Genomic DNA, 24,335 nt, shown 5'->3' with positions numbered 1-24,335 from the left:
GTGCGGCCGGCTCTTCCCGTGCTGCTGCGCGGCGGTGTCGCGCTCTGCCCGCGTCCGGCATGGAGGGCGCCGCGCACTGCTCGCTGGAGGCCAAGCGGCTGCTCCTGGACCCCAAGTTCGAGGGCTACAAGCTGTCCCTGGAGCCGCTGGCCTGCTACCAGCTGCAGCTGGACGCGGGTGAGCAGCGGGGGTGGGATTTGGGGCTATTCCGCGGCTCGGCCCTGCTGTGCTCGGAGCGCTGTGCTACAGAGTTGCAGAGTTGCATGGGGTGTATGTCTGTCTCTGTGCCACATCTGCTGTCAGCGTTCTGGCTTTGTTGGTGTGTGACAGGTCAGTTGCAATGTGCATGAAGTAGCCTTTGTATAAGCAAGTGTGGAGTCTTTGCACCTGGGTAGAAATAATTGCATGCACCAGTACAGGCTGGGGGAAGACCTGCTGGAGAGGAGCTCTGCTGAGAGGGACCTCGGCGTCCTGGTGGACGACAGATTGACCATGAGCCAGCAGTGTGCCCTTGTAGCCAAAAAAGCCAATGGCATACTGGGGTGTATTAAAAAGAGCGTGTCCAGCAGGTCGAAGGAGGTGATCCTCCCCCTCTACTCTGCCCTGGTGAGGCCTCATCTGGAATATTGTGTCCAGTTCTGGGCTCCCCAGTACAAAAAAAGACAGGGATTTTTGGAAAGAGTCCAGCGGAGGGCCACTAAGATGGTGAAGGGCCTGGAGCATCTCCCCTATGAGGAGAGACTTAGGGAACTGGGTCTGTTTAGCCTTGAAAAAAGAAGACTGAGAGGGGACTTGATCCAGGTTTATAAATACTTGAGGTGTGGGAGCCATAGTGGTGAGTCTGGTCTCTTTTCAGCAGTGCGTGGGGATAGGACTAGGGGTAATGGGATGAAAGTACAGCATAGGAAGTTCTGCACAAATGTGCGGAAGAACTTCTTTACGGTGAGGGTGACGGAGCACTGGAACAGGCTGCTCAGGGAGGTGGTGGAGTCTCCTTCTCTGGAGATATTCAAGACCCGCCTGGATGCCTACCTGTGTGACATGGTGTAGGGAGCCTGCTTTGGCAGGGGGGTTGGACTCGATGATCTCTAGAGGTCCCTTCCAACCCCTACAATTCTGTGATTCTGTGAAGAACCAAAGGGCAGGCTGGTCTCTGTATATGCACCGAACCATATACCTGATGTCGGGATACCTGCTGTGTGTTGCTACAGATCTGTGCTCAGTCCATTATTTTAATAGCAGAGCAGAAAGGGATGCTGTGTGTGAGTTGTGTATTGAAGGATGTGTGAATGAAAATGAGGTGATACCACTGGGAAGTGCAGTGAGCAACTTTTTGTTATGTAGTGTAACACTGCTCTTTGTCATGGTGTTGTTCTTAATGTGGTGTGTTGTGTATGAGACGATCAAGGATGCTTTGTGGTTCTCAGGTGTATGTATTACATACCTGTTTTAAATTGATGAGGACTCACTATGTTCATTAAAGTGTTTGAATTATGGGGCTTCTAACACCTCTAGTCCATTTGGGAATTTGTTGTAGTATTTACAGTAACCCTTGTGATAGAAATTCAGTGAGTATCTGTGCTCTTTTCTTGGTCTTCTTACTATAACAATGTGATGTGGACTACAGTGTCTTTGTTTTCTGACTACCGTGCAAAGCTTAGTATTCAGTGCTAATTTGCCTGCAGCTGTCAAAATGCAGTTGCCATGAATTTGCTGGTCAAATGTCCAACTGAAGCAGAAAGAAATTTCAAATGGCTTTCTATTTATTTATTGGATTTGGTGTTGGAGAACAAGTTCATAGTGAACTTCTTAAATAATTTAGGTTTAGGTCTTAGGCCTTATGTAACTGTTCTTGTGTTGTACTTTAATTTCTCGAGAAGGAAAAAGATGGTGTGTAGGTATTACCTGTTGTTAATGAAGATGGTTCCTACAGCAGGCACAAGTCACCCTACAAGCTTTTTTGACAGTGATATTCTCACAAATCCCTCACCAGTTTTTGGGTCTTGATTGATTTTTAGGTACGCTTGAGTTCAATATATGCCATTTATGTTCATATCTGTGTTAGTAATTTGATCCAGCAGAAATACTTTGTGTAATGGTATCTGTAGGCAAAACATGCTTGTTTTCAGCAAGCTCTGCACTTGTTAGAAGTAAACTTTTCCATTCGGTCTATTAACATCTGCTGCAGTAGACTAAGAAACTCTTGTGCTTTTGGGTAGCAACAAAATGATGCTGCCATTAACAGTGAAAACATGCTTCTAAAGAGAAAACTGATTCCAAGACAGAAGGATCTATGTGTGCTGACCACTGATACTTGGGAGTGAAACAATGGCCTGTCTTTCACTAGGAAAAAGTGTACATGAAATACTAAATTCCTTCCACTGGGTGGCATTGCAAAACAAACTATGATATAGAGGTACATAACGTGGGGTACCCCAAAATAATGTGTTGATAAAATTAGTTTACATATCTTACAGTATTTTGAACTCATTGTGATGTGTTCAGTAAACCATATGAAAATGCAAAGTTTTTATTTCATACATTTTCCTCTCTTTTTTTTTTTTTTCCAAATTCTACTGATCATAGAATCACAGACTGTTCCTTTCATTGATTCTTACGAATTGCTTTGAGCATGTGCCTTTAGCTTTTAAGTAGACTTGGTATTAGTGAGAATCTTGGCCTAATTAGCTGGGAAATATTTTGAGTCAAATGATTTTTTTCAATCACAGAGCTGAAGACATACAAGTAGAGACAAGTGACAATTTTCTATTGCCAGTCTGAAATACCACACCTCACTGCAGTTGTCGGTTAATAATACTGAAAGCTGACATTTAAGTTATATATACATTCCTTCCCTTTACTGGTATGACAGAGTATGAATTAATGTTCTTGGCTTTCTGTAGTGCAGATTTGCTTATCAGAAACTGGAATAAGACCGTGTATTACTCTGTAGGAGAAGCTGTTGTAAATTGCTGCTTGTTAGTTGGACCCAAAAAGTTGGAGCTACTGAATTAGTCTGTCCTAGATTCAGTTACTTTTTTTAAAAAAAAGGAAAAAAAAAAAAACCCTTATGTGAATAAGGTGATTTTCTGATTTACTATTTCTTTTTTTTTTTTTCCTCATTATATTAGCTTCTGTTTTGCCAAATCTACCCTCTATTGATTTTTTGCATTTTTTCCATGGACTGACAAGAAAACTTGAACTGGGAAGGTTGCAGAAAGGAGGGAATGTACCTCCATCATAGTATAAAATGTCCTATAAACTATGTGAGCACATGGTATGTGATAGCAGTTGGCATTTGTGCGCAGATTTCAGTTGATCACAGAGTGATCCTCAATTAATCTAATAATTTATTGGCAGAGAGATGTGTATACAGGATGTATTCTGTAAGCTGCTGATAACCGTATTTGAAGTGTTGCATGGAAGTACAGTGCACATTTGTTTGCTTTCCAGGTTTAAAATCACATATGGTATCATTTCTGACTTCTATTTACGAAGAGTTAATTGCATAATTCATCTTAAGAAATTTGGATCTCTTTTTACCAACTCCTTATTATGCAGAGCTTGTCAGAACTACCAGCTGGAAAACTCAAGGACAGGGATTTGGTTCGTGTCTGTGGTAAAGACTGTTTGTCCAAACAGCTTTTAAACCCATTTTCGTAACACAACTTTTTAATTTCTTTTACGATGTAATTTACTGTGAAATATTCTAATTAGTTAAAGTAGAAATGGGAACAGGAGGCATCTTTCACCATTATGGCAGGTATGTTTTCTTCACCCTTTTTTTTATTAGCTAGCTTCTTTCTTTGAGCCACAGCTTAGGAAAGAGTAATTATTAATTGCAGAGATGCTGCAATCTCTCCACTATGGTGAATATGAATAATGAGTTGATTTGAGTGGAATTAATGCTCTTGGTTTGCAAATATCAACAATGATTAGGAGACTAATTGCTAATTATGCTATCATTTTACAAACATTTTATACAGTATGACTGGAATATTTTTTCTTAATTAATCAGACAGTATGTCTTGCATAGTTTTCTACAGCTCCTGTTAATAGCCAGTATCTCTAATGGGGTCAGATTATCTGATAGGGGATATATGTCATGATAACTGTTCAGTGACACTGATTGTTTTGGAAAACATACTATGGCTTGAAGCGATCATTGCAATAAGTAGAATAAAATACTGCTTTTTCAGTAGGTTTTAAATATAAGCTAAAGAAGGGTGTAAAGAGTCCAAGATGAGGACTTCTAGATAGAGTTGTGAATGGTTCCAGTGAACGTGGTGTGAAGATTCCTTTGTTGTGTTTTGAACAGAAAAAGAAAAACGTGGAAGTTGTAAAATGGTGATTAGAAAAACTAATGTGACCTTAAAATCATAGAATTGTCTGAGTTGGAAGGGATGCGTAAAGGTCATCTAGTCCAACTCCCTTGCAATGAGCAGGGGCACCTGGAGCTCAGAACCACATCCAACCAATGTCTCCAAGGTCAGGGCATCCACCAACCCTCTGGGCAACCTAGGAACATACTTTTTCAGTAATGACCATGTACTAATAGTGTCTTTATTGTTTGCTTTGCAGTTGTTGATAGCATGATTCAGAGTTTCAGATTATGAAATTCACATAGTTAGAAGGATATTTCTTTTGTCCACAGTTTGCTTAGATTTATGGTTAAGCAGAATTAGTTTGTTTTCTTTAATACAGCGTATGTATCAGGAATGATTTGTGGTCTTCCTAGGTAGACTTAAAAGTAGATTTTACAAAGTTCTTGCTTGTGTGCTTCCATTTTTGTGAGGCTAATTGACAAAGTAAAGAGACATCAACAGTTGTTGGGAAGTCAGCGTATGGCACTATAAATGGTAATGGTTGTTATGTTACTGTGGTGAGTGACTGTGGTGACTTTCAGCATGCAGGACCTGCTTTCCATGTTCATAGTGATATTGTTTGTTGTTTAACTACATACACATATTTTGCTTCAGATAAACTAGGCCTATGGGCTACAGATAGATGAATTGTTTTAAAATCATCAGTGTAAGCACTAACTTATTCAACTATATTTAGAAATATTGTTCAAATAATTTCTCTCTCTTTTCATCTTCTAGCTGTCGCAGAAGTGAAACTTCGTGATGATCAATATACCCTTGACCACATGCGTGCTTTTGGCATGTATAATTATCTCCACCTTGACTCCTGGTACCAGGACAGTGTCTACTACATTGACCAATTTGGAAGGGTTATGAACTTGTCAGTGACTCTGGTAAGCATAAACTTATTTTTAAAAGAATTGAATTTGAATAGGTGAGGACAGATAAGGTAGAAAACATGTCAAGGAGAATCCAGATGCAAAACTGGAGGGGAAACTACTGCCAGGAAGAAAGGTAGATTGACAAAAATGGGGTTTACTAGTGGGGATGAAAGGATTTTAAGTGAAACCTTCTGACATTTTTAATTTCACTAGTATTGCATTGTATTAATACTACGTGTTATTCCTTCATGGGGAGGATAAACATATGGTGACAAGCTGAAGAAAAGAGCAGATACTTCTTTTCCAGTTGCCAGAAGTTTCTTAGCTATTTTGTTTGATGTTTGCTGATTTGAAAATCCAACCATTGCAGATAGGAGAGAAAAGCTGTGTGATTTAGAATTATAAATGAAAACATGCGTAGACTAATAGTTTAATCTGTATATGGCAGGTTGGAGGCAAAAAGCACTTGCAGCCCTGGGCAAATTTGTAATAGAGAATAAGCTAGACCAAGTCAGAAAAACATGGCAGTTCTCTGCTTTTATACTGATAAAATTGACTGTCTTACACAGTTGTGTTTTTTGAGGCATTTGAATGCCTGGGTGCACTGATTCCACTGCAGACCCATTTGTTTCTTCTGGAGAGCAGAGCAAACATGGCTGCATGAGTACTGTGTTTCTGGTATATACTGTTGTAGTCCTTACTCATAAAGGAACAGAAGGCTTACCCATGGCAATTTTACAGCTATCACAATGTCTTCTTAGCTCTGAATGTGTAATTTAGAATGAAATTAATTCATTGATCATTTTGACGTGTACCCTATTGAGTAATAAAGGTGTACTTACAGTTTTTTGCCAATAGGTATGGAGTGTTTTTTGTTTTCATGATAATTTGACTCAATCCTTCTGAATCAAATATACTTTCATCTATCAGTAATGAAAAGAAGTCCAGAATTGTATAGTTATCAGCTAATTTGAATACTCTATAGCCTGTTACACCAGCACATAGCAGAGTGGAACAATCCCTTCCCTTGCCTGGCTGGCAGTGCTGGGCCTGATGTACCCCAGGGCATGGTTGGTCCTTTTGGCTGCCAGGGCACACTGCTGACTTGTATTCAGCTTCAATCAACCAGAACTCTCATATCCCTTGCTGTGGGGCTGCTCTCCTGCTTCTCATTCCCCAGCCTGTACAAAGTCAGGTTTGCCCTGTTCCAGGCACAGAATTTGGCACTTCCTCTTGTTCAGCTTCATATAGGTGATGATTGCCCAGCCTTCTAATTTGTCAGCAGCTCTCTACAAGTTCTCTTTACTTTCAAGTGTTGACAGTTCCTCCCATTTTTGTGTTATCTGCAGACTTACTTAATACTAGTGAGCAGCAAAAGGAAGATTAGAAGAGCATTTTCTTTCTTTCCTTTGAGCTGGGAGGCTTTGTGATGTGAAGACTTTTTTAATTAAAGTTTTCAGAATTGTTGACTCCTGTCACTCCACTTCAGTGTTGATAAGTGTAATGAGGGCTTTAGAAGATTAAATGATCGACAGTTGATAGTTCTTTAAAACACAATTACATCAATAACTATTTGAAGCTTACTGTTATGATTCACTTGAAGGCTGTCAGAAGTGTGGTCTTCTATGGTGTTGCATAGAATATGCCTGTAATTTGTAGTTCTGGGGCTGAAGCTTTTTCTTTCCGCAATTTTCGTTCTTTTTTCCCATTCGCATCAGTCACTTCTTACCATGGAATGGTAAGAAATATCAGAAAATACTGCCTTTCAGTAAAACCTTAAGAAATTCAAGCAGAAAATGAGGATGTCGGAAATGCTTGGGTGTAGAGTGTGGTTTTTTTTCTTCCTTTGTTTATAATTCTTTCATTCAATCTTTCTGAATGTGTTCTAAATTAGGTGAATAACTGAAGGGTTGTAGTGATGCAACTGAATCTACAGAGTGATCCTGAATGCTACTAGAAATTATAAATCTAATTTGCATCTTTTCTATTGCAGATTTCAGAGTCGTAGAGAAAAGTAATCTCTAATACAAATTCAAGTAGATCCAGAAGACAGTCAGGCTATCTGTTTGTCATCTGGTCTTTTTCAGTGATGCTTATTAAAATGGTACTTACCCAAATCCAGTTTAGCTTGCCTTACTTTGAACATGTTCTAGATGCATATCTGATTTTAATACCATTTGGAAAATACGATAGATTTGAAATCGTCTCTAATACGATAGTCTCAAGTCTATGTCATGCTTGTATGCACGAATGTGGTCTTTCTGTGTTGTATATGTGTGCACAAGTTGAGTAAGAAAGAGGGTTAAAGTTTGTTTTAGTTTAGAAGTCAGTGTAAATTAACTTTTTTTTGTACATTTCTATGGCTTTTATTTCATTTAAGGTCTCCAGGTTCTTAGTGGGATTAAAACTGTGAGGTGAGTGATAAATTCTATGGGAATGTTAGGAAAAAAGAAGTAAAAAACTTTTAAATGCAAAATGTAAATTAGTGCTGTGAATTTGAAGGGAAAAAAATGGTGTTGAAATACCAATTATAAAACACTTAAGTTTTCAGTAAACAGACTGAATACTGAAATTCTACCACCTCTTCCTCATATGTGGAAGTGATGCTTGGCTACCTACATTTTTCCTAATAGGCTCAATTACATGAGCTGACTGGTGAATTGCTGTTGAAGTTTGTTGTTCATTTTTCTGCAATGCTGAAATTGATTAGTACTTCATAAAGTGACTCTGCTTACAGGACACTGCTCTCCAAAAACCAAGAGAAGTTTTCAGGCTACCTACAGATTTGACAGCTTATGATGATCGCCTTTGTGCCTCAATGTACTTCTCATCTTCCACATGGGTTACCATTTCTGATGGAACAGGAAGACTATATTTAATTAAGTCAGGCAAGCGTGGAAACAGTGCATCGGAAAAATGGGAGGTAAGTCTTAAAATAGCACATTAAGAATTGTATATTTACCAAATAATTCTTACTCCTGCACTTAATAGGAGAATTGCATGCATATAATGTTATGAAAAACGAAGCTTTCAATCTTAACTCTGTGGTTGATATTGGGCTGTGTCCAAACATAAAGATCATGTGAATTATTTCTTGAAGTGAAAGAAAAAAATCTGTAAAATTCAAATGGTTGAATGGAAACAGCAAACAGCCTTTTTACGGGAAAAGAATCTGTCTGAAGAGAGCGAGTGTTTCTAAATAGGTGACTGCACACCTGTCAAGCTGAACTTATAATAAGAACCATTTTCCCTTTCCCTTCTCTATTCTTATGGGTCAGCCTAAGTTTTCCTTCCACTATCACATTATTTCTTCTGACCCATGGAATAATAAGTACGTTTTAAAATGCCTGAAATTATTGTCAAGCTAAATGCTACTTTTCATTTTGTTAGAGGGTTTCTAGATCACTTGTGCTGATGTAATTGCATTTGAAATGTTCATCATTTTAATTTGACCTGTCTTAAAAGTGTGTCCATGGTGAATAAAATAAAAATTAAAGAAAACTGATGATTAAAAACCTTTTATAAGTAGCCCCGAGGGCTTTATGCAGAGTAGGTATAATCTAAATTGTAATATTTCCACCTCTCTGGGAGAGAAATTTTTCATGCTGTACACTTAGCTCTGGAGAATTATTGGTGCTTAGTATTTTTTATTTAACTTTGTGGTTGTAACTGAAGCACGTTTCTCATTAAATAGGTTACAAAATCACTTACTTTAAACCATCTTGAGAAGGAGCGTTTCTGATATCCACGGAGCAGTGGTGTTTCCATAGCAATAATGCTATTAGTTCTACAAAACAAATGTAGTTATGGTACATTTCTGCTTCAGCTGCTATAAGTTTTGGTCTGTTGTTTCTCTTTATTTCTGAAGGATGAATTTGATATTAAAGTACCACATTTTTCATGCAACTTTTTAATTAGAGGATAGTTTTATACACAGCCAAGGAGCTTTTAATATTGGCAGGAAGTCAAACATATACCTGGAAGTGGAGGATTTCTACATGGTGGAATAACTCCTTCCCCTGTACAATTTGAAAGTTCAGTCAAAAGGAAGCCAGTTACCCTGTTCTGTAGTGCAGATATTTTTGTAGAGTTTTGTGCTTGATCTAGTGGACCATTTTAATGATTCTATCATATAAACAGTAATAAAAAGGACACTTTCTTGATAGCTAAGGAAGGAACTGCTAGAAATACATAGAATAGTTCTGCTAGAAGAGAACTTCAGGTCACACACCAACTGTGTGACCACTTCAGGGCTAACCAAAAGTTAATGTGATTTGTGGCGAGCATATTTAATTAATTGATTTAATGTTCTCTGAAGCTTTCACTAATTTTTGAGTTTTAACTGACTAACCTTTTTCTACCATTTTGCCTTCCAGACTGTGTTTAGTGAAGAACTAGGCAGTCCATTCGTTATAGTACACAGTGTTTCATTTGTAAAATCTGATAAACATTCAATAGCTGTGCTACTGCTCAGGGTAGAAAAAGATGAATTGGACACAAAAGGAAGTGGATTTCATATTACTTTGGAATGGGTTACATTTGTAGAGATGAACAAAGCGGGTAAGTGTTTTATATTTATGTTATTAGTAGGTAAGGGGAAAAAAACTAAAACCAAACAAACAAAAAAAACAAAACAAACAAACAAAAAAAAACAAAAACTGCAAAAGAAAAACAGCTATTATGCTTTCATTAATTGTTTTGGATGTTGATTGTTCCTCAATTTCTGATGTTTGCATCCCAACAAAACCCTCATCACACTTTAAATTCAAGTTCTCACTTGTAGACCTGCAGTATGACAAACATTTGGAGGACAGGAAGGAGTCAATTTCTGCATGTGTATAGTTAAGGCGATTAGAAAACAAGCTAGGAATAATACGACATTATGGGATGAATAATAAATTCCCATTTAGCTCTGTCTATTAAAATCTAAGTTGAAAACTATTTCTAATTAATATCTCTCGTACTTTTCAAAACATTGTATAAGAATTTAATTTCCCAGTACAATGTAGTCATACTTGATTTGGTCATCCATCTAATCTGAGGTCATCTGTTGATGCAGGTTCCCCATCTGGAGTCTAATAATTGTATAGATGAAATCTTGCTCTGTCTTGGATTAGAATGGCTATACTTATTCTACTAATAGAAGTGCTTATACTTAGAAAAGTGGACAGGACTTTAACTGAACCAGAAGCAGAACTGAACAAGGACCAGAATTACACTGTAGACTGGTTCTTGCTCCTTTCTCTATTTCTAAACTAATTTTTAGCATGTAAGATAACTTGTTAAGGGCACCCAAATTTTAAACAATGGTTTATCCATTGTTGTCTGTATTGCACTGTGACATAAACACTGAGGTGAACCACGACACTTTGGAGTACTAGAGTGGTATAGAAGAATTTTACCATCATGATCTTGTCTTGTTTAGTGTCTCTGCTAATAAATTCCTGGTATTGAGTTGTTGTTTTTTCTGTTACAAGTAAAGTTGTACTCACAAGTAGAGCAAATTCTTTTAGTAAAGAGATTAAAGATATGTGTGAAAAGTCAAACAATTATTAGAGATAATATTATCGCCTGTCAGAATTTTATCATGTTGATAGTTAACTGCTAAAAATCTTTTTGTACAATCTGTTGTTATAAAAAGTTGATCAAATACTGAGGGCTTCAAGTCCAGTTAGGTTTTAATTAAAGGACAGCAAACTCCAGAACCTCTCACTTCACCATGTTTTAAGTCATCGGTACTCATATGTTTGGGAGCACAGTAGGATAAGGCACAGTCCTTGATGTCAATAGCTGACAACTAGGACCTTTCAGCTTTTGTAAAACACAGATCTTCAAAAGTGAAAGCAGGCATTTTCCACTATGGGTGAAGTGTTATCAGAAGCTATGTTGTTGTTTCTCAAGCTCTCATATCAGCTCTAAAAATATTTGGAAGGCCTGTTTCTACGGAGAAGTTTTGTGAATTGCTGAGCTAGCTGTAATTAAAGAAGACATCGTAAGAAAAAAGGACAGTGTTAAATTAATTTGGGACCTACATGTATAATAAAGTCACTGAAAAAGAGATTTCCTTCTAAGCTACTGTTATTTAATTTGTAGGATTGCTTAGCATTTTTAAGTGTAATGAGGTTCTTATTTTTTTCTTCATTTTATAGATGAACATAGGTATGAAATCAGCAAAAGGAGAGTTTTACAAGGAAAATCAGTCCCTCACTATGCAGCAGTAGAACCAAGTGGAGATGGTCTAATGATTATTTCCTACAAACCATTCAAATTTGTACCAGAAGAGGAAGAAATTTTAGAAGAAAATGATGATAAAACAACAAATGAAAAGAAAGGTAAAACCTATTTGACAGGTTATGATAGATTACTCACTGTTTTGGATAAGAAAAGAGCTTGTTTGGAAATCCTAGTAAATGTTAGTCTTAATATCTGCCTTAAATGTCTGGGTTTTTTTTTTTGTTTGTTTGTTTGTTTTTTTCCTGATCTATTTATTTATTTTTTTCATGGGCAGGTGGACTTCATTGTGTTTGTTTTCTTCCTGGAAAGTTGTATTGTGCATAAGCCTATAGGGGAAACATTTTGGCATAGAAGGAACATAAAGAATTTCTTTGACACAAGGATAATGGCATTTTGCCAAGAGAACCATACTGATTATTTGCTAACGGTTGAGTTGTTTACTCAAAGTTTAGGCTGCCTAAATTCAAGCATTTAGCTGAAGTACTCAGATGGAGAAGTTAGTCTTCCTAGATAAAATAAGGGATATGGCACCCAAACAGTTGGGAGTGAAGCTCCCCCAAGGTGCTGTTCAGCAGGGAGATCTCCCTGGGGTGTAAAATACACTTACTTTTCAAACAGCAATAAAAAATCATTTGTTTGGTTTTTTTATGAATGAGAATCTTGTAAAGATCTTCATTAAGAAAGAAGTCTTAGAAAAAAAAAATGACTTCAAGAAAAGGCTAAACTCTAACGTCCCTTCCAACCCACACGAGACTATGATACTATGATTAAGCTGGTTATATTACTCACTGTTATTTTGGCTTTTTCCTTTGCTCCTTCCTGTTCTGCCCTATTCATGCTTTATTGCTAATAAAGTAGTCTAGAAGGTAATGCAAAGGAAAAGAAAGAAGAAAAAAAAAAAAAAAAAAAAAAAAAATAAAAAGAAAGTTTAATTCGATCAAATTCCAATTCAGCATAAAAAAAGACCAGATAAAGTCTGTGTCAAAGGTAAGCAGCTTCAGCTGCTGACATGGTCAGCCAAATATTGTACTGTGACAATATGGAGAGCTTCTAAAGCATTTCAGAAAATGAGTCCATCCAAACTTCAATTCTCCTCTGAATTTAAAAGAAAATGAATACACCTGTAGCTGTGTTTTCTATGACCATGTTTTCACCGCTCAGTCATGCTGTCATAGCCTTTATGGAACAGAATAGTTTCGGTTGGAAAACACCTACTAAAATCTCCAAGTCCAACTGTCAGGGATACTTTGGGGCCAATCCAAAGTTAAAACACACTAAGAGTGTTACTGAAGTGTTTCTTAAGTATGGGCAGCCATGGGGCAGCAGCCACCTCTCTAGGAAGCCTGTTCCCATGTCTAAAAACCTCTTTCTAATTTTTAGTGCAGCTTTAAGGCATTCCCGTCAGTCCTGATGCTGGATGAGCTCCTCTCCACCTGCCAATCTCTGGAAGTTGCAGAGGGCAGTGAGGTGACCCCTCAACCTTCTTTCTTCAGGCTTAACAAATTCAGCGTCCTCATCCACTTCTGACTGAACACGTCCTCTAGCCTTTAAACAGCTTTTTTGCTGTCCTCTGTTTAAGTATTTCTCATAGAAAGGCAGCTTAATAATCAAGATAGGCATCAGGCAGATTGTAGACCCAGAAGCAAAATTCAGTTGTTACTTCTTGGAAGGCAGTTCTATTTCATCTACGTCAAGTGAAGCAAATGAAGACTATTTGGTCTTCTAAAACCATTTCTGTAATTGTCAGTGTAACTTCTGGCAAAATAGATGAGGGAAATATGTTCATATTTCTGAATAGCTTACACCCCTGAGTATGGAGTAGCTTGTCATAACTGTCGTGCTACTGGTGTCTGTTTAACTGAGTCATTGATCATTAATACCTCAATGTACTGAAATACATTTTGGATATCAATTTCATAAGGCTGTAATAACTGTAGGTTAGTATCTAACATCCACTGGATAACTCCATCAGCATATTTGAGTACAGACATTAACAGAAGTTGTTTTCCAGATGAGTGACACAAATTAATTTGATTGTTTAAAAAAGTTTCTGTCTAATAATCAGGATGTATTTTAAGAAAATTGTTTGCAGTAGAAATTAATCGCCATTCTTTCCCAGGTCTCAGTTCTGTCTCACCCAGCATTACGTGCTGTAGAATCTAGGACATTTTTAATGTAGGTGCTATTTTGTTGTGTGTTTTCAATTGTAGACCCTCTCTATTACTGGCAACAGACTGGAGATGATCTGACAATAACAGTTCACATTCCTACGGACATCACTAAGGATGACATAAAAGTACACTTTTCCCCTGACAACATACGTGTTGCACTGAAAGACCAGCCTGCTTTGATGGAAGGAAAATTATATTCATCTGTGGACCATGAAAGCTGCACCTGGATAATTAAAGAGAACAAAAGGTGTTGTACATGATTTTAAGATGTACTATTGCTAGGAATTGATTTCAAAGTGTATATCATAGCTGGCTTCTAGGGCTCCTAGGAATTGAATTATCTATTGCTAGACACTGAGCTTGTCCTTTCAAGCATTTACCTCCTGTGCTGAAAATTGCTCTCTGGCCTCTGCAGTTCTGTCTCAGTTCTGTTTCTGTAGTTCATTATAAAAGTAATTCCTTCTTATAGTTAGTTACTTGTGAAGTTACATGACAAGCTGTTTCATACAATGACAAAGAACCGGCTTTTCAAACTAAAAAAATCTTAGCAAAAAAATGTGTTATGTATAACTGTCTTTTGTAATGTCCTGGTATCAAAGTGGGAAATTCAAGGCTTTCCACAAGCACATGTATGTTTTATGTGTTTTATTTGGCTTTGAAATATTGCTTGTCCTTCCTCTGGGTTTGTCTGTATTTTTTCTTTCTTTTTTTTTTTTTTTTTAATGAATAGATTCAGTTAGTATGGTTTAGTTTTTATAAGCTGAATTTGAATTGTCTCTGGGCTCCATTAGGAGAGGGGTGGCCAGAAGGAATAGGGAGGTGATTGTCCCTCTCTACTCGGCTCTTGTGAGGCCCCATCTGGAGGACTGTGTCCAGGTGTGGAGCCCTCAGTACAAGAACGACTGAAAGGGTCCAGAGGGAGGGCCATGAAGATGATCAGGGGGCTGGAGCACCTCCCCTATGAGGACAGGCTGAGGGAGCTGGGCTTGTTCAGCCTGGAGAAAAGAAGGCTGCAGGGTGACCTCATTGCAGCCTTCCAGTACCTGAGGGGAACCTAAAACCAGGAGGGAAGTAAACTCTTTTGAAAGGGTCGATAATAGTAGGACAAGGGGGAATAGTTTTAAGTTGAAAGAGAGAAGATTTAGGTTGGATTTTGGAGGGAAGTTCTTTAACAGGAGAGTGGTTAGGCCCTGGAACAGGCTGCCCAGGGAGGTTGTGGATGCCCCGTCCTTGGAGGTGTTTAAGGCCAGGTTGGATGGGGCCCTGGGCAACGTGATCTAGTAAATGTGTATGTTTGGTGGCCCTGCTAGGCAGGGGGTTGGAGCTTCATGATCCTTGAGGCCACTTCCAACCCGGGTCATTCTGTGATTCTGTATGGATCTCAGTAACAATTCAGTTCTCAAATTTACATTCAGAGCTTTTTTTGACTGTCATCTGAAAAAAGATTCATGTATCACTTGTTGCCTTTTGTTTGCATTTTAGCTTGGAAATTTTTCTAATTAAGAAAAATGAGGGACCACGGTGGCCAGAGCTAATAGTTGGTGACACAAGAGGGGAATTCATTATGGATTCTTCCCAGTGCGCTGAAATAAGTGAATCTTTGATGCATCTGACTTCTGAAGTAATGGTAAGAAGTTGAAAATAAAACCCAAATTACATTCTGTTCATTTACTCTTCAGAATCCTAGACTACATTCATTTTTGTCTGAGATTGTTAACAATCTAATGGCACAAGTGTTATGACTGTATTTTGAACTGTAATATGATCATAGGGGGCTGAATTTAGCATGCATAATAGTGTCTCTGCACCAAAATAAAGAAGTCTGATTAAAACAGATTTTAAACCCACCAATTGTTATGAGCCAATTTAAAAACAGTTAATTGAAGTAATTTTTAAAGATGTCTGTTTCTTGTTTATCAGTAGATTAGCAACAATTTTATGCTGTCTTTCTAGAGATGCTGTGCTTGTCTTGTCTTACACTGAGTGTCAATGACACGCGTCGCTAAGCTTTTTCTTGTTGTAAAGGCATGACTCATGAACCTTCTGGCATGTGGTTATAGAGAAAGTCTTTACTTAAAATATAATTTTGAACTGCTGTTTGTTTGATACTTTACATTTTGGTTTAATTAAGAATTGGCATCTCATCTAAAACTTCTGAACTGTGACTCCCTCTGGATCTTGATTTGTGCTATTTAAAAGCATGGATTATTTTCAGTCATCTCAAGTGTTTGTGATAATGATGTTTACCTGGAAGCTTTTCTTTCTGAAGCTTCTTGATCAACACAGTAAATCATAATGTTTGGCAGAGGAGAGTTGAACCCCAGCGTTTATCCTCCAATGTGACATATTGCCCTATTTTAAGTCTTGCACGTTAGCCTGCAATATATGATGCCATTCATGTTTTCAGTCATTTAAGGATCTTTGTCATTTCTTTCTGTCAGTTTTCTTTAAACTTAGGTCGTCACAGTATCTACATGCAAGGAAACAAATGCACAGAAATAACCCCTGTGCTGAGCTCCTTTTACTTTGTAGACTGATTCAAAATAAAAGTTCTTACTGATCAACTGAATGGATGCAGAAATGACCACATGAATTCAAGAGCTCCATGTCAGATGAACATTAGTGCCCTGTCTAATCTTTCTTTATATGTTGTTTGGCCTCAACTTCCAGACTATACTAACTGCCAAAATGGTGTCATTTTTTTGTTGTTCAAGGAGCAACAGTAATTCATAATTAATAAGAAAGTGTATATTTGTGCCCTTTGTTAAATACATATATAAATACATACATATGGGGAGAGAGAAAGAGAGACACTTGGATTTTATGTGTACTTAATTGTCCTTTTGCTTCAGAATCCGGATCCTGAAAAAGAAAACCCACCTTGTAATGCACAAGAATTAGAAGAATGTGATGCTTTTCTTGAAGATGGCGCAAGTTTGTGCAGATTTGATGGCAATACCTTGAAGGTTACTCATGTAGTAAGTGCTGCAATTTATTACTGAAATACTTTAAAATATTTATTTTCTGATGTGAAAAGGGAATACTTTTATCAGAACAAATCTGTGCAAATCCTTAGAACTAAATATATGATGAGTGAAACACGCCATACACTGTCTCAGTGTGCTCACATTCACTGTTTGGTCTCCATAAATGTTCAGTGAGCTTTGATGAATGCCACTGGGTTCAATTTTTTCTGCCTGGAGGAATTCAGAGATACATCTTTGCTTTATACACACTTCTGCAGCCGATACCATTGTGTCAGAATGCCCCTCTGCTGCCATCTGTCACACAGCAACAACATGTAAGGGGATATTGATGGGAAGGTTCAGCCTTTACTGCTGTACCATCAACATCCACCTCTGACATCATAGGCTGTCACTGTAAAATAGGAAGCATTACTTTCAGTATCATTTTGATATAAAAAAGAGGCTGCTTTTATCATGACTTTAGATATACAGATATAGATAGATACAGATATAGATATGTTTTCACAAACAAGATGTTTGAAAAAGCAATGCTATGCCAGAATAATGATAAAAAGGATTCATTTTCAGGAGCATAGAATTCTTACTCATTCCATAGCTTGTATTTTTCTCAGTAACTTTTCATACTAGAAAGTTGCGGGTTTTTTTTTGTTTGTTTGTTTTTTTGCTAAGTTACTACGTCACTGCAGTTCAGTTAGGACTTGATCTGGTCTGTTGCTGAAAGGAAGAAACAAAATAATCATCTGAGAAAACTGCAGATTAAGTTGATTTTTTTTCCGTTCATTTATTTTTTCAAGATATCTCTGCTAAGGTTTTATTCAGGATGTCTCCATAAGCACTGGTGTTGCAACTCATCGCTACCTTGCTTCATTTAAAGTACATTTAGAACAACATCCTCTGTTGTACGTAAAATGTCATGGGTACAGAATAACATTCTGAATCCTAATTTCCCTTCATAAAACTGTAGAAAAAGTGTTGAGGATGCATCATACAGACAGAGGTTTTAGGTAACCTTCCTCAATTTCTATATCTGAAAAGATGTGTGCTCGCTACATTATGAGACTGTAGAAAGTTCAACACACCAGTGCTGTGCAGACCTTTTGTTTTCACATGCAAAATCAGTTATTGCAGCAAGCTCAGTATCCTTAAAAACTAGCATTACTCTTTCATGATGACAAATTCTAAAACCTCGATACGTTTCTTTTGTTAATTAATAAAATTAGCGATGTTGAATGCAAAGTGTGTCCTTATTGATAGTCTGTTTCTGTACATGTAAGAGAATATTTTGGAATCTAGGCTGGGAAGTTGGATTGCTGTGGTATTCATCCTGTATATCAGTTTTCCAAACCTACTTTTGATAAGCAGTTGTCCTTAAGGGTTATTTGTTTCACAGAGAAGGAATTGTTGTTTCGTCCTTTATTCACTAATTGTAGTATTGAGTTTGAAGGTAATGGATGGGTTGCTATGCTTGTCTTGCCTTTCTTGTGATCATTCCTTGTGAACATTGCTTTTTGGCAATCCAGATATGTTTGACAAATGGGGTGCTGATTTGAAATGTAGTCATTATTTGGTTGTGAGCAAATAGAAAAGTGTTGACTTTTCATAATTTTAGTATTCCAACTAATCCTTTTTTCTTTTTTTGCATAGAGCCAGTATTTCCTTCTTTCTTTGCAATGCAGAAAAACAGTTGTTATTAAACAGAGAGAATCAAAAGTTGTGGATTAGGGTCCTCCATCCTAGAAGGGCATTTCTACACAAAATCGCTTACCCTATTTGCTTGTGTTATGGATGTGTTACCTTAATTGTTATCCCAAGCAACAACTACATGTATTTGAAATCTTGTTAGCCACCCGTGGTGTATTGAACTGTTGATCAGCGTAATGTGTTGAAACATTTTATCAACTGGCAAACATGAAGCTGTTGAACAAGTAACTCTGGCAGCAGGTGTGACAGAATCTGCTATTCGTGCTTTGAATAAATATTTTGTTTTTCTTTGTTTTCAGATTAATCTTGGAAGCAATCAGTATCTTTTCTCAGTCGTCGTGGATCCCAAAGAAATGCCTTGCTTCTGCCTGAGGCATGATGTTGATGCTCTTCTCTGGCAGCCTCACTCTGATCAGCCGCAGAACATGTGGGAACACATTGCAACATTTAATGCTTTAGGTAGGAAGTTGCCATATGGGTCATACTCCTCTGAGACATCCTGTTTGAATACTCTGTATGGCTTGTGTTGATATTTCACTCAATTAAATTTGAATTGAAAGTTACTGTAATTCTGTCACATAACAAAATGCTAGCTTAATTTTAGAAAGAGTAGAACATCAGAGGTGTTTGGGGAAAATGAGACTATTCAGACCATGTACAGGATGCAAGCGCTGTCCTGCACAGTAATAAAGGAGAGTTCCTTTTCCTTGGATAAATGATTGAGATTTAAGGATTTGTAAAAGCACAGTTGGCACCTTGGACACAGAAATAATCAGGGAAACAGTAGCTGTTCCTTGATGACAGGTCTAGTATTGTATGTGCTTATGGTAAGTGGTCATCAGAATTTTCCCTTGTCATTGTCTTTGGTGATAAGTTGGAACAATTGGAAATGATTGTTCAGTGTTTGTTCTGTTATAAGAGTTAGGAATGTCAAATTATGTTGGCGCACAGCAGGTTCAAAAGAAACTAAAAGAACTATTTCACGTAAAGGATCTTTATGCTAAGAAACCTTCTGCCATGAAACTTTGTGGATGGGAAAATCATAAATTAAAAAAAAAAACCACAATTATTAAAGGAAAAATCAATTGAGAGCAATGCTGTGCCAGCTCGGGTTCAAGAAGCCCCTGAACTTTGAGATTACAGTGTGCCATAAATACAGAACAACATGACTATGAAGCACGCTCAGTTACTGCTGTATCCTTGCACTCAGGCCTAGGAATTTTGTTATAGCCATTGTTGGAAGCAATTGTTGGAATTAGCTCAAAAGCAGAAAATACTTAAAATATATGCATACAAGAATAATAATTGCTGTATCAGAGTAAGCAAAATATTCATCCTGGCCCTGTGCTGTACCTATTAAGTAATGGAGACAATCAAATTTCTTTTAAATTAATCAGTGTAGAATTTGTCTGCTGTAACAATTTCTGTCTTCATCTTCTCCAGGTGTGGTCTCAACCTGTTCTTTTAATAATGTCATGAGTGTGTCAGTTAATTCCCTCCATCCTCTAAATGCATTTTTTGACCACATCACTGTTAGCCTGCATCTAAAACTAAAGGGAAGATAAGCAGTTTAATTGGATAATTGGATTTGTTCTGGGTTTTTGCAATCTATTACGTTTTGTATATGAATGACTTTTTAAAGTAGCTTGTTATTTTCACTTAAGGCCATATTAAGCTCTAAATGGTTTTGTTTTTTAACAGAAGAGATTAATTTCACAGTTTATTCTTTGTTTACTTGTTTCAAATTTCATTGTACTGGAAAACAGATGATAAGGACTAAGGTTTAGGGTTTTTTTTTTCATATTATTGCTTGTTTCAAGTTTCTATGCTGACTTTTAAGTAATGTTCTAATGATGTTTTTCTATTGTTTTGAAAATAATTATATATTTGAGCTTTTTTACCTGTGGTGATTAAAAAAAAATTATTCTTTAGCCCTACTTACAGTCATTTCTCATTATTATATTGAATTTTCCAACTAGACTTTGTGCTAACCTAGTTTGCCTTTTATATGCTGAAGATGATGTAAACTATCAGCTTGTTTTTCTACAACCAAGTTTTGAACTGCTTTGCAAGAGCTAATTCTAGAAATGAATATTTTCTATGTTAAATTTCCAATATTACTGTATTGATTGTATTGGCCAAAATAATAATATTAGTGCTCTTTTCTGCTTTATTTGTTTCAACTTTTGGAATTCATTTTTAATTAATAATACAAAGAAAATAAGTTATATATATATATTTTTTAACTTTATTTTTTCAATCCAAGTTTTGGACTGAAACTTAAGGAAGGAACCAAAGGGAAACCTAAAAGACCAAGTATGTTTTGCTCCAGATGTCTGTTGTGTCAGCTTTCTCTTGGAAAGGGAGTAATGTTTGAAAAGACCTTTAGCTGATTACAGATAAATTCTAAGCATCTACTACACTTTGAAGGAGCAGCGCTTGGTCCTGCTTCTTCTTACTGCAGTTTGTTGAAGGAGGGTCTCTGTTGCATGGATCATTTTGAGACCCTAAACTGACTGGATGTGCAGGGCAAAGATTTGGAAGAAGGTTACTGTGCAAGCACTGCTCGGCTGCAGAGAAACCACTTGTGTGTTACTAATCCTGTTTTAGTTGCGAATTCAAAAATTCCCTGGTAATCGCCTATTATTTTTGAAGCTAAGCTTGATTTTGACAGCTATTTAAACTGTTATTGAGGTCAGTATATTACATTTCTATTTCTCTCTGTCTTTCTGGGCTATGCAGGTTATGTTCAAGCATCAAAACAAGACAAGAAGTTCATGGCTTGTGCCCCAGACTATTCCTATGCTGCTCTTTGCGAGTGCTTGCGGCGAATTTTCATCTATCGCCAGCCAACTCCTCTGACCACAGTTCTCTACAACAGGAAGGAAGGAAGACAAGTAGGACAGGTTGCAAAGCAGCTGGTAGCAACTCTGGAAGCCAGCAATCCAATCTTAGGCTTTCAAGCTACAAATGAAAGATTATTTGTTCTCACAACAAAAACCTTGTTTTTGATAAAGGTGAATGCTGGAAATTAATTAGTATATTTTGCTGTAGTTTATGTTTATATGTTAAAGAAATGGCCAGGTAAGTGATCTGAGGAGTTTGGTACATTTTGCTGAAGTTTAACAAGGAGATATTTTACAGGGGAATCAGGTTTTTTCATTAGAACTTACCTGTAAGTCAGTGAGAGGATTTCAGCTTCACTGTTGCTGAAATGAGCTTTTTTGGAGGCGAATAAAAATGCCTTGTGTGCGAGCAGCTTTCTAGAGACTGCAGTTTGCAGAAGTGAATAGATTTATGCATTTCTTTTTCCAGTGACTGCTTGCCAGACTTCTGAAATTTGAGAGTTCACTTCTGATTTTAACTGATAGTTTTACCTCTGAAAAAAAGTCATCAGATAAAGAAAATACAGACTCATGCTACAAGCATATAGCGTGCAGTGTAAGGAACTGCGTGTGCTTAAAAAAAAATATCCAAATGCACAGACTGTTGGCCAAAAAACAGTTTAACTCAAGTGGAAATATTTTATTGTATATCCAAATTGATAGTGTAAAATTCTGTGACTGACTCGTGCTTGTAATGGAATCTATTCACATTTTAAGAGATGCTGGAATAAATGCCAGTGAAATTTTCTTAAAACTGAATAGGAGTGAATGCGTAGCTGATGTTGATATGATTAAGAATGCAGTAAGACTTTGATTCGTACCAATGTCTCATTTTCATTTCAAGATGTGCTTAAGTGACTAATTTGCTATTAGCTAACAGAAAATGCACCTGTGTTGTAACCTGAGATGGGAAATTCAAAGGTTCTGCTGCTGCCTTAGATATCACCATAAATAACAGAATTTCTTGACTACTCTGTACCCAGTGCACAAGTCCAGATGTGGTATGTGTCCAATATAAGAGTGCACAGATGATGAGGATGCTTTGAAGTTGCTTGTTACCAAGCAGGAGTGGATCATTTTGTTGAAAAACTGTTCTTGAATATTTCTTTCTTATTTTAAAGTGATAGTGTCAATAGAATTAAACCAAAAAAGGTCAGTTTTGACAACTTCCTCTTCATTTTTATTCTCATAGTTTACATAAAACTCTATAGCAAAGGATGCCTGATGAGTAGATTTTGTGCTGTCACAAAAGCTGCAATGTTCTGTGGTACCAGAGTACTGAGTCAAACACATCCTAGTACTTTGCATCTTTGTTAATACTATTTTTGACCTCTGCAAGAATATATTGAGAAGAAAATGTCCTTTGTTATTACAGACTACCAGATTGATTTTGATTGTTTTCGCTTGCGCATAAACTCTGTAGTTTTGTATCAAATGATTAAATGATATGGTGTGAAGTTCAAGAGGGATATTAAGAAGCTCCAAGTTCAGCTTTCCAAGGAGCCTGATTTTTCTCCACTTTATGTCACTGTTATTTTGTATATCCATTTGTGAAAAGATTTTTTGTTACCTGGGTGTGTTAAAACAGATTCCATCTGCAAACCTTCACTTCTCATGCATTTTTGTTTAAACTGTCTTGGAAATACTTGTTAAAAAGCCTCAGTGAATGTATGACTTTTACATAACTTTTGCAGCTAAATTTCATGTTGAGTAACAATGCTGAACAGACATGGTAGAAATATGTAGCAGTCCATGCAGCTGATTACTTTCCAGCATAAAGTACATTGAGATTTATATGAACATTAAATAGTAACCTGACTATGGATGAGAATTTCTGGTCTTTATGAAATTCCTCCTTGCTGTAACATATATATCTGGAAACAAACTTCTGTTGTCTTCTGAAATAGCTGAAACAAAGCCAAGTAGAATAATCAGCTCTTTGCAGACTGTTATAATATGTAATGACTAAAAACATGCTTCCCTAACATGTCAGTTTCAGGGGAGTCATTGTTCTTATGGGAACAACTGAACATGGGGAGAAGTTCATCTCATGTTCCATGTTGCTTGTGTGTTCATGATTTTGGTGTTCTCAGACAGGATATGTCAGTCTCTTTTATTTCACTTTCTCTGAGAGTTAAGGACATAGTATTATTTAAAAGATTCATTGCCTTGAGGAACCTTGCATGCTGTTGCACAGCAAGCTGCTATAATTAAATGGCTGCAAGCCACAGGGAGACGTTTTCTATCAGCATTTCCATTTCTGTGTTCAATTAATTTTAAGGCTTATTTGTTTAGCATATTATTGTAGGCATATACAAAGTAGAGAATGGGGATATTTAAGACACAGTTTTCTGAGAACCATTCTTCATTGTTTTTGTAAAATTTCAAGAAATAAAATCCTACATTTGAGGACAGTGCTTTCTGAGATGTCCCAATCACAATCTGTTTAGAATGTATTGGACTATTAAAAACTTGCATTCTTTATTTCAGTGTACTTTCACAAGTATTTCACTTGGTTGGCTGCGTATTTGGAATGTATCATGTATACTTCTACAAATTTAAATGAAAAAAAAAATATCAAATTTAATAATAAAAGTTTTTAAGTTGTTTTAAAGGATTTGTTTATTTCCTGTGTTATTGAAACAAAGTAGAGAAATAGAAATAAGCGGTTCCTTAAAATAATGCTGATTATGTTAAGGAGTTTTCTGTTGAGACAGATTTCTGGGGATTGTCAGCACTGCAGGGTCATGTATGTTGCCAATACATGCACTGCTGCACTCCTTGTTCTTTGCAAACTCCTGTATTGTTTTTTAAAGGTATTGTTATTATGTTGTTGTTTTTCTTCTTCCATGTCTTATATCTGCCAACGTACAAATTTATGGGGGTAGTTTCTGGAGAGTGTTGATTTGTATCATTGTCTTAAAGTGCACATTGCATTCTCTAATCCTTTGGCGCATATAAGACCCAAATATCTAGATAGATGTTTCTAAACTGAACTGCTTTGCACATCTGTCCTCAACCCAAGGGCGGAGAGCGAAGAGTAGGAAGGGTTTGGTCTGTACTTCTCTTATGTGACAAAGTGGCTCTTCATTAATGAAACAGTAGATGCTGA

The 24,335-nt window shown here is 36.9% G+C and overlaps 1 protein-coding gene across 2 annotated transcripts; it reads left to right on the top strand.

Annotated features, from left to right (window-relative positions):
- Positions 1-10: 10 nt before the first annotated feature.
- Positions 11-23,832, top strand: NUDCD1 (NudC domain containing 1). 2 transcript variants are annotated; one of them, XM_015856139.2, is made up of 10 exons: positions 11-177; positions 5,103-5,257; positions 7,983-8,168; positions 9,622-9,805; positions 11,395-11,577; positions 13,690-13,897; positions 15,133-15,277; positions 16,503-16,628; positions 18,638-18,797; positions 21,081-23,832. In XM_015856139.2, the coding sequence occupies exons 1-10, from the start codon at positions 60-62 to the stop codon at positions 21,371-21,373; spliced, it is 1,758 nt and encodes a 585-aa protein (XP_015711625.1). In that variant the 5' UTR covers positions 11-59; the 3' UTR covers positions 21,374-23,832. The 2 variants fall into 2 exon arrangements, with proteins under 2 accessions (XP_015711625.1, XP_015711626.1); XM_015856140.2 differs by lacking the exon at positions 11-177 and adding an exon at positions 234-330.
- Positions 23,833-24,335: the final 503 nt, after the last annotated feature.

Source organism: Coturnix japonica, chromosome 2 (assembly GCF_001577835.2).
Source record: "Coturnix japonica isolate 7356 chromosome 2, Coturnix japonica 2.1, whole genome shotgun sequence".
Taxonomy (NCBI): domain Eukaryota; kingdom Metazoa; phylum Chordata; class Aves; order Galliformes; family Phasianidae; genus Coturnix; species Coturnix japonica.
This window is presented reverse-complemented; position numbering and strand designations above follow the sequence as displayed.

Bases quoted from the DNA above. Each gene is read 5' to 3' on its own strand.
- NUDCD1 (XM_015856139.2), top strand. From the start codon at position 60: ATGGAGGGCGCCGCGCACTGCTCGCTGGAGGCCAAGCGGCTGCTCCTG. The intron at 8,169-9,621 runs GTAAGTCTTAAA...TTTGCCTTCCAG, and splicing joins GTGCATCGGAAAAATGGGAG to ACTGTGTTTAGTGAAGAACT. The intron at 11,578-13,689 runs GTAAAACCTATT...TTTCAATTGTAG, and splicing joins AACAACAAATGAAAAGAAAG to ACCCTCTCTATTACTGGCAA.